The 10818-nt window shown below is 39.4% G+C and overlaps 1 protein-coding gene across 2 annotated transcripts in view; it reads right to left on the bottom strand.

The window, feature by feature from the left end:
* Positions 1-10516, bottom strand: part of LOC149164469 (PLAC8 family protein) — a 138117-nt gene extending 127601 nt beyond the window's left edge. The window contains exons 1-2 of one of the 2 annotated variants that reach the window (XM_089432085.1): positions 10267-10516; positions 5648-5753 (exon numbers count right to left, since the gene is read on the bottom strand). In XM_089432085.1, the coding sequence (XP_089288211.1) occupies positions 5648-5650 (3 nt within the window). In that variant the 5' untranslated portion in view covers positions 5651-5753; positions 10267-10516. The remainder of the gene's footprint in view (positions 1-5647; positions 5754-10266) is intronic. The other variant, XM_089432086.1, reaches the window with a different exon arrangement.
* Between the last annotated feature and the right edge of the window lie 302 nt (positions 10517-10818).

Genomic DNA, 10818 nt, shown 5'->3' on the forward strand with positions numbered 1-10818 from the left:
TCTTATTTGGATTGTTCCTGTAATGTGACAGAATCTTCTTGTTCAAATGTAATTTTCCTTTTGGACTTAGGACTTTAACTAGCAACAGATCCTATGAATTGATTCTCTTATTTGTTGACTTATTCTTAATCTTAGGTCCAAGCTGGTTCACACCTCTAGATTGCTCTTGATTGAGAAAAGATTTACAACTTCCTCAATCAAGATAGATTAGGATTCATTTCTTTTTCTCATTTGCATTCTAGTTAGAATTTCCATCCATTCTCCAACTTGCATTCACCGTGCCAGTTACATCAGTTTCTGGCCATCATTTTTCCATTTGTATAGATTAAATAATAGTTTCATTTTTGTATTATAGTAATCATTTTCTGATTCTCTAATATGATTCTGTAGCAAATTATTGTATTATATTTTGTAGCTTTAATTCTAATTTCTAAATGTAATATATGAATTAGAATTACTTAGATCATCGTAGTTTATTAACAGTGAAACAAACAGTTTTCTGCTTTCAATAACGCTATCAAATTTAGGCTGTTTGTTTCCCATCATTTCATTTGTATAGTTAACCTGATCATTAACTTGTAGTTGTAATTTAACCATAGAATATTATAGATTGGTTTTATATTATTAAAGGATAACCGTAGTTTATATTAGGAATAGTTTCTCCCGGATTCAGCTTTTGTAAGAGGAAAGGATCTAAGGCCAACGGAGCCTATAAACCCGTTGATAGTAGCCATACCAAACAGCTTGGGCTATTGAAGAGCCTCGGTCTGGGCTATTCCTCCATTGTTGACTAAGGTGCATATAACCCACGTCAACAGGGTTTACACATGAACCCCCTCATTTGATTTAGGTGGAGAAAACCCCATGAGGAAATCTATAAATAAAGGAGAGTTGGAATCATTTATCATCATCGATTTGGATTGAATATCTTTGTTTTCTTGTGCTGAGGCTCTGAAGGTTTTAAGATCCCTTCTTCTTGATTAGTTTCAATGGAAGTGATCCCACCCTAGCCAATCCATTGTCTAGTTTCAGTGGAGATGATCCCACCCTACCTAGACACATCTTTTCTTGTTCTGGCACAGCATATTTATTTGGAGCATTTCTGGTCCAATTTTGGTACACAAAGAAGAATCTATCTGATGTCATTTATTAGGCCATTTACAGGACAGAGAAGATCATCCATTGAAAGAACAGCTCTAAACCCAAGCCAAGGTTTGTGGCTAGCCTTGAGGAGGAATATTTGGGGCAGCAAAATTAGTTGAAGAGCAAATTTTGGGCAAAAGATCCTGCAAGGACCAAACTGAAGCTCATCTACTCAAACAACCTTCTATTATGGACACCGAGGGCCAATCATTAAGCAACTATTGGAGCAGCAAAGCAGCAATCCCTCATTAGGGTCAGCGAAAGCACTCTTGGGCAGCACTTGAGGTTAACAACACTTCCTAAAGCCTTATTAGGGTAGTAGTTAAGCGCAAAGGCTCTTCTTGAGGCAGCAGATCTCTCTCTAGGATTGTCTAGATTCATACAGCGCTCTTAAGGCCATTCTGTGACAGTGCAGACTCAGATTAGGGTAGCAAATCACTCTCATAATTCATTAGCCCCTCAAGACGGTGGCGTCTCCTGAGACAAAGTTAGATCAGTGCACTAGGGTGTTGAACGTACTCCTCCAATAGCGAGGGTAATCTTGGATAAAAAGGTTCTGTCTTAAACCTGATGGTAGCATAGTGAGACAGTGGAAGCCATGATTGACATTAGCAACAGCAACCTTATAACGTCAAGGAGCCTGGAAGATAGAACAGTGAGTTTCTGCGTTGAAAAATAGTACTAGCAGAGTCAAGTGACAGTGGTTGTAGCTAGATTAGATAGTTGTTAATTATGTTGAAAATGTAACAAGGAATGGCTTCTTTGACTTGTGCCTTAGTCAAAGATGCCAATTCGAATCCAGTCTCATAGTTGCTTGAGCTAGCTTTCAGTTAACATGTGTGTTGTGGCCCATCACTGAGTTATTGTCAATTAATTCGAGTTAGATGGTATGCAATGAGTTGTGGACTAGTTGATGGCTAAAATTAGCTATCTAGTGGAGTTAACTCTAGTGTCTGTCAGTTAACTGATCTCTAGTTCTAGAATAGAGATAGACATGAGTTTAGTTTAGTAGTTTGACTTTGTGTTAACTCAACTAACTCTCAGTTAATAGTAGCAGATACTAAATTTAGCCCTAGTAAGTCATGCAATTCAAATTGCCTATTGAGATTGAATGAAGGCACAATTGTATTTATTTATTGTACATAGGTTTTTGTGTAGAGGCTTGAGGATCAAGGCATAGCTAATTCTCTTGGGAATTGCACAAGGAAATAGGAGAAATTACTATTTTTTAGGGGCAAATTTGTGCTAGGAAATAGGAGATCCTAGCAGGCCTTATGTATGCCTAATTCTCTTGGGAATTGCACAAGGAAATAGGAGAAATTACTATTTTTTAGGGGCAAATTTGTGCTAGGAAATAGGAGATCCTAGCAGGCCTTATCTGCCTAAGTGTTCGGCAAGCCTTGAGAGATATTTGATCAGTATTGCAGAGAGCTTCAGGCTTGAAGTAGATTCTATGTAATAGATCAGATTGCTCAGTTGATTCAATACAAGCAAGAGGGGTTTTTCCCAGTTGGGTTCCCCAAATATATTTTGTGTTCTATGTGTGATTGTGTTTCTATTCATTGTTTTCTTTCCGCAATTTTTTGGTAGAGAAATCTTGTGACCTTTGTGATCAATTTGCTTTCATTAGCAGTTGCAAGGTTTCAAGGATTTTCTACAAAATAATCTAGTAGCACAGATAGTATGAACTATAGTCAAACTGTTGAATATTGACTGAAAAATCTAGGAAATTATTGGTTGAGTACATTCATTGTTTCATTGGGCAGTCAGCCTAAGTCATTGTGTTTTCATTGAAGAATTGTATAGTTGTTGCATCTTTATATTCATGCCTACATATTGTTATGAATCTGTGTTACTGTTAATAATTCATTGAAAGAAAACCCTAGCCAGAATAGAAACCCTGAGGGCAAAAAAATTCCTTAGGATATTACAGTGGTAGCAGACAGAAATAACCAATTTGCTGGTGCGAGGGCAGCAGCAGATGACCCAAGGACAGCAGCAAATGACACAGCTCATCCAAACTATAAACAATCTGTGTGACAGTGTTGCTAATGGTTTGAATGTTGGTAACAGAACTAGTGTTGAAGGGAGGAGCAGCCATAATCCTGGCCCCTCCAATACTTTTGAGCAATATAATGCCAGGGCGACCCATGGAACTTATCGTAGGCCCTTATTGCCTCAGTGTTTAGACAGCCAGCCACTGGCAACCCAAGGAGCAGCAGAACAGGATGGACTCTTTGATGAATACTTTCGGGGGTATGCAGAATTGGAGGAAAATATACGAGCAGCCATGTCTTTCCAAGAGTATAGCAACGTCAAAAACAAACATAGACCCAGGAGACATCATAATCAGGATCTAATGCACAAGATAGGCAAGCTACCCATTCCCTCTTTTGATGGATCCTCAAAATGCTCAACAAGGGCTTGTGTACAAAAGTTGGACACCTATTTCTGACTTAATCCCATGCAGGAAGCAAACGCTATCCAATTTGCCACATTACACTTGGAAGGGGAGGCACATGAATGGTGGTACCATGGACTGGTCACCTTGGGGCACTCCAGCATAACCTCTTATATGGACTTCACCCAAAGGTTGATAGAACGTTTTGATCAGAAGGATCCTAATATACATTTTAGAGAGTTGGCACAACTCAAACAAACTAAACACCAAAAGCTTTCATTGCAAAATGTGAACGAACAACAATCATGGTGATAGACATATCAGAGCAGAGGTTGGTCATGCTCTTTGTAGAAGGTTTAGCTAAACAATTGCACGGGTGGGTCAAGGCTTTCAAACCGACCACATTGCAGGAGGCCATCACCAAGACTTGAGATATGGGAGGTGCAGCACCAAAAGTGAAGACTCCACCCATACCACAAATCCCTCCAAAAGACAAGGACAGGAGGACATTTGAGAAGAACGAAACCAAGAAGGATCGATTGGATGAAGAAGCTCGAAACGAGCTTAGAAGAAAGAAGCTTTGTTTCACTTGCAAAGAGCCATGGGAACCTAGTCACTGATGTTTGGGAAAGGGAAAGATTCACTACATCGAAGTAGTGTCCAATAGCAACAATGAAAATGATACAACATAGGCACCAAGCAAGGAGCCTAACATTTCTAAAGAAGCACCATCCCTGGAAGAGGCTAAGGGAAACAAAAAGCCACAGCCGAGAATTGAAGGAGGTACTATCCCCAATCTCTCATGAATCCCTAAATACCACACCTTCAAAATCAAGGGTGTCATACGAGGACAACGAATCATAGCATTGATTGATGGTGGAGCAACGTACAACTTCATTGATGCAGCCGTGGTGTTAAGGAGAGGCATCCCTACCCAGGAATTTGAGGGTTTTGAAGTGAAGGCAGCAGATGGGTATAATATGACATGCACACAAGTAGTTCCACGTTTGAGCATTACTTAGGTAAGTAAACACTCACTGATGATTTTTATGTGATAGAAAAATGTGGTGTTGAGAGTACAAATCGTTAAACTTGCTACGAAGATTCGTAATTACTAATGAACTACCAAGCGATGGAAATGGAATTTTGAGACCCAAAAGGCAGCAAGAGAGTACTAAGAGGCATGACCAATGGCGGTCCCCAAGTTGTAACGACCAAGCAAATGGAGATCATACATAAGTAGGGCGAAGTAATTTGCATGACAGCTTGTATGAGTACAAGCCCCAGATCGTCAAGTAACAGCTTGCAACCTTGTGAGCTGGGATGCAAAGAGAATGCTGAACATGACATATGCACATTCTTGAGAGATTGGAGAGCCCACCTCTTAGTAGAGTACTCCAAAAATATGTTTGCCTGTGAATTGTTGGACGGACTCATCCATGATGATAGGTACAAGGTAGAAGATGAGATAATCTTCTATGAAGATCAGATATATTTAATTCCCGAAACTACACTCAAGGAAAAGCTCATTAGGACTACACATGACAGACCAGCTGAAGTCATGTTGGAACTTCACTCTCAAACCAAGGATTGCACAAATATGGAACAGACAGTTGGCAAAAACAGGTCAAGGAATGATGACAAAGACCCCAAAGAAAATCTGATCGCAGCAACACATTCTCCTGAAGTTGATGGCAGTCTTATAAAAGGAGGGAACACAAGACATATTAACTGCCAGAAGCACCGTAAAAAGCATGGAAAGAGGTATGTGGCAACAGAATTTGTCACCAATATGAAGTTTTATCTGAACCAATTTTCTATCTTAAGTCACTGCTTACAAAGTTTGGTAAGCAAAAGCTGCTAAATCACAGGACTATGAAGCTAACCATCCTAATCTTCCAAGCGGACCTAATTCATTTGAGCTAAGTACCAAATTTTATTATGAAATCTTTGCTGTACTTAATACCTACAATGTTGCTACAATCCTTTGTACTACAAAATATCTTAAGGTTATAAAAAGGGAAGAGTTGGAAGTGTTTTTCAGCTTATTTCAAAGTTGGAAGGATGTCATGACTGTATTGTAGGCTGCCAAATCTTTCTTACCATGGTCAAGTGATTGCAAAGTTGCAGAGAGCCATATTGTCATTGATCCTTCCCAGGGTGAAGGGTCCTCCACTGGCACAAGGATGGAGTTATTTAATAGCCAGCCCTGCACAAAACACAACACTTTAGAAAATGGAAATGGGCCATCTTCAAATGATGTGGAAATAGCAGCACATAGACAGCCAATGGAAACTAGTGTGAGCCTATTACCACCAAAAGGATGATCCACCCCTAAAACTTATTACTATAGCCATTGAAGGTTGCCGCTATGCCAGGAGGAGGAAAATCATCTGAAACGAAGATTAGTTCAGCAATAGTGAACAGCTGTAATTTTTTCCCCAGTGATCTAGTAAGAGGGGGCAGCAACAATTCCATGATGATATCACCCATCAACGTAATGGTCATTGTGCTACAAGAAGGAAGAGGGGATGCTCATATGTTCAAAATGGAAGTTGTAAGGATTGAAGGAAATTTTTCATTATTGGAGGTTGAAGAGGAAATTATGCAGCACCCAGACATACCATTGCTTGAGGGCATGCAATGTAGTGAAGGGGGGGACTGCAATGCCCCCTATGGATGAATTGCCCATGGGAGAATGCAATAGCCTACCCAACCCCATAGGCTATAGGGAAAACCCAATTATCCAATGCAACATTGGGTAAATTTTGGGGTAGCTAGGGCAAAAAGCCAAAATGGGGGGGTTTACACATGAACCCCCTCATTTGATTAAGGAGGAGAAAACCCGATGAGGAAATCTATAAATAAAGGAGAGTTGGAATCATTTTATCATCATCGATTTGGATTGGATATCTATGTTTTCTTTAGTTGTGGCTCTAAGTGTTTTAAGGCCCCTTATTGATTAGTTTTGGTAGAGGTGATCCCACAATCCCTTGTCTAGTTTTGGTGGAGCTGATCCCACCCTACCTAGACACATTTTCTTGTTCCGGCACAGTATATTTCTTTGGAGCAGTTCTAGTCTATTTTGGCACACAAACAAAAATCTATCTGAGGTCATTTATTAGGCTATTTACAGGACAGCAAAGATCATCCATTGAAAGAACAGCTCTAAATACGGCTAGCCTTGAGGACGAATATTTGGGGCAGCGAAATTAGTTGAAGACCAAATTCTGGGCAAAAGATCCTTCAAGGACCGAACTGAAGCTCATCTACTCAAATGACCTTCTATTCTGGGCACTGGGGGCTAATCATTAAGCAGAGATTGGAGCAGTGAAGCAGCAAACCCTCATTAGGGTCAGCGGAAGCACTCTTCCGCAACATCTGAGGCTAACAACACTTCCTGAAGCATTATCAGGGCAGCAGCTGAACGTAAAGGCTCTTCTTGAGGCAGCAGATCTCTCTTAGGTCCTAGGATGTCTGAATTAACAAAGAGCTCTTAAGGCCATTCTGTGACAATGTAGACTTGGATTAGGGTAGCAGTCACTCTCATTAGCCCTTCTAGACAGCGGCATCTCCTAAGAGAATGTTAGATCAGAGCAGAAAGGCGCTGTTACTGCAACAGCAAGGATAATCTTGGATAAAAAGGATCTCTCTTAAACGCGTTGGCAGCGTAGTGAGACAGTGCACACCCTGGTTGGCATTAGCAACAGCAACTTTATAACGTCAGGGAGCCTGGAAGACAGAACTGTGAGTTGCTGTGTTAAAAAATAGTACTAGCAGAGTCAAGAGATAGTGGTCGTAGCTAGATTGGATGGCTGTTAATTAATCTAGTAGCACAGATAGTATGAACTACAGTCAAACTGTTGAATATTGACTGAACAATCTGGGAAATTATTGGTTGAGTACATTCGCTGTTTTATTGGGCGGTCAGCCCTAGGTCAGTGTTTTCATTGAAGAATTGTATTGCTGTTGCATCTTTATATTCACGCCTAAATATTGTTATGAATGTGTGCTGCTGTTAATAATTCATTGAAATAAAAGCCTAGACAGAATAGAAACCCTACCGGCAAAAATTTCCTTAGGATTTTACATTCAGTACCAACATGGTGCAAATCTACTGCATAAATATTCTGCAGTTGTAATTGAAGTCCACTGACGAAGAATTGGGCACTATGAAAATAAAAAGAATACCATGAGGCCATGACACATCATGTCAAGGTGGTCATATTAAAAATCATGAGATTGTGATGCACAAGCTTCTTTAAATTTTAATTGTATTCTGCTGACAAATTCGATAAGTTAATCCATGACAACTAACATCATGTACAAGTAACCCTTTAAAAAATCCCAAGCATAAAAATGCATTAGTGTAGTAGTACACATTTTAGGCGCATCTTTGCCTTAGATATTGAATATACGGTTAACATTGATTGGATGGCAATCTTGAATTGATTATTCATGACTGTTTTCGACAGTTGAAGCGTTTCCATTTTACCTGAAACTACTCTTAATGTTGACATGCAATTTCAGCATGTGTTATACGGTATACCTACAAAATATGAAAGAATATAGAGTTCTAATTTTTAAGTCAAGAGTTTCTTCTTTCAGAAATATGGTATGTTAAGACCCTCTAATGCAAGTAAAAAAGTAAAATGCTACAAACCACCATAATAATGGGTAGGACTGGGTGGAACAGAGTAACAAAGGGGAGAAAATGCAATAGGAACAATATACCTGGATTGCACAGGAGAAGAGAATCATCTTATTTTTCTATTAATGGATTCTAAGCACAACATAAATACTAGAAAAGGAGGATAGAAATGACAGCCATATGGGGAAAACATCTAACAACAGCATAATGGGCAGTCACAACAACTGCAACAATAGGCAGTTCCATAATTCCTGGAATATGAAACTGAAATTGAAACATAAATGCCCATCTGACCTAATAGTGTATCAGAACCCTTAGGCATTATTTTTGTACATGTACCAACCTGGCCCGGAACTTTCAAGAGGATTACCTCTTTCTTCCCGGTTGTTCCATAAGACGGAAGCAGCTAATGGCACACGGATATCCATGTCACTAGATACGGGATCAGTGAGACCTCGGCCTGCCTCTCGACTCCTCCCCTGGATGGGTCAACCAGCATCCTCAAGACCCTTGAGGAGCTGTTGCTCCAGGCCCCAGGGCACACACCACCAATCCAGCAAACTGATCGGCTCTTGGAGATCCTGGAGCCTGATCTCCAAGAACAGAGTGCTAATCTCCATATTCAATCAAGCACCCAGTCATCCATCTTGAATTTCTTCCACACGGCCTTGGATATTGAGATTTGACTTCCTCGCTCATATGTTCCCCCTTGATCATATAATCAGGGCCCCTCAGCCTGGCATACTCCCCTGAGGACATCATCCGGTAGTGTATCAGGCTATCAGCTTTTTCAAATTCATTGATGAGTCCGATGAGAAGCCTGTCTCTCGGTATCCAAGGCTTCCGAAGCTAACTCCAGCAGGCATTGACATCCTCTCTTTTGTAATGCAATGAAATTCGGTTTTCAGCTTTTTAGCATTCATCATGTAGTTGTACATTCTCTTGTAGCTTCTTTTAGCTCTCTTGGCTAGATACTTAGACCTCACCTTTATCTAAAGGAAATTACGTTTTCAGCTTTATCATTCATCATGTGGTTTTACATTCTCTTGTATATTCTTTTAGCTCTCTTGGCTAGATACTTAGACCTCACCTTTATCTGCTTTTGATAGCATCGATTTAGGAGTTGCTTTTCCACTCCCACTTGATATCCTTTTATCAGTCCCATTGCCTACTTTTTGCTGTCATTAGTTAGACATTAATGAAATTACCTTATCTACATTTAAGGACCTCGACCTCTGTAATGGGACTGCTAAAAAAATATCTTACTAGAAACAGGAACTGTGAGAAATGTGCCAAGAGGGTTTGGAAAAGAACATGAACTTCTACTTCCGGCATACAATATGCATATTAAATTGATTAATGGTGTAGCCAGCTGTGCAGTAGCGGCTAGTTGGAACGGTTGCAGCAATGATGACCCAGGTCCAAATCCTGGTAGGAAGGCTTCAGTAGAAACCCGCATTCAAGACTGGTTGAAAGTCCCAGTAATCTTGACGGCCCACTGATACAACGAATTATTTATGAAATAGTTTTGTTTTCAAGCGCTATCGTCTGAATGTTCCAATAAAAATGTTGTGATGCAATGTGCAGAAGCAGAAGCAGAATCAGAAGTGAATCTCCTCATCAGGTTTCTGGTGATACTTCCCAAAATTGCATTCATTATTTGAATTGATGTTGTTAGTTTCCAAAGGTCGATCATGTTCGACCTTGTATGGAAGTTTCAGCAATGCCCTCCTCCATCTGTCAATCTCGCTTTTAAAATTGTAATGAAAGCGTCTATGTTATGACAATGTTGGATAGCTATAAATCATATCAGTCCAATGATATGATCAAGTCAAGAATTGAATCTACTCATTAATAGCCACGGAAAGGGTAATTTCACTGATAATTTAAAAAATGATTTCCAAACAAAGAAAGAATAATATTAAACACTGTGAAGCTAAAAATAGGCATATGACAACCGAAATTAGAAATTTCCTAAAATGCTCAAATTCTAAATGAGCTTCAAGAAAGTAATCCCACATTAGAAAGTCCCATGAATCCCCGAAATGCGTTGAGTTCAGACACAACTTACCGTCAAGTTGCAACAGCCTGACGCCGACTTTATCAGAATCGCGAATTTTCCGTTCGCAGAAACCCTAACCTGCGCTTCAGTTCTTGAATCAGACTGAACACTGCCCCGGGAGCTGCGGCCGTCGCTATGGAAATGGATTCCTCTTCAAACGAATTAAATGTTGCACATTCAATACGTTGAACTTCTTCGTTCTGCCGTTGTCAATTGATTATATTTATTTAATATATTTTTTTCCCAAAAATTCACTACACGTATACATTGATCGGTGTTCGGTCTCGTGTATTAAAAAATATTTGCGTTGTTCTTATAAAGTCTTTGGTGTTCGGTCTCATGCATTCAAAAACATTTACCGAATAAAAATTGCATTATTCATATAAAGTCTTTTGATTGTTATTCAGAAACATTTATTAACAAAAAAAACTACTTACAAACTTACAAATTTTATTTATTTAAAAAAACATTACAAACTTCGGGACTTCAGGATGAATCACATTGAGTTTTGAAAATAATTCGCAAATTTGGAGAAAGAAAGAAATAAATTATTTTAACTTC

Source organism: Pinus tabuliformis, chromosome 5_1 (assembly GCF_031772625.1).
Source record: "Pinus tabuliformis cultivar Carrire ecotype Pingquan chromosome 5_1, CPIR1, whole genome shotgun sequence".
Lineage (NCBI taxonomy): Eukaryota > Viridiplantae > Streptophyta > Pinopsida > Pinales > Pinaceae > Pinus > Pinus tabuliformis.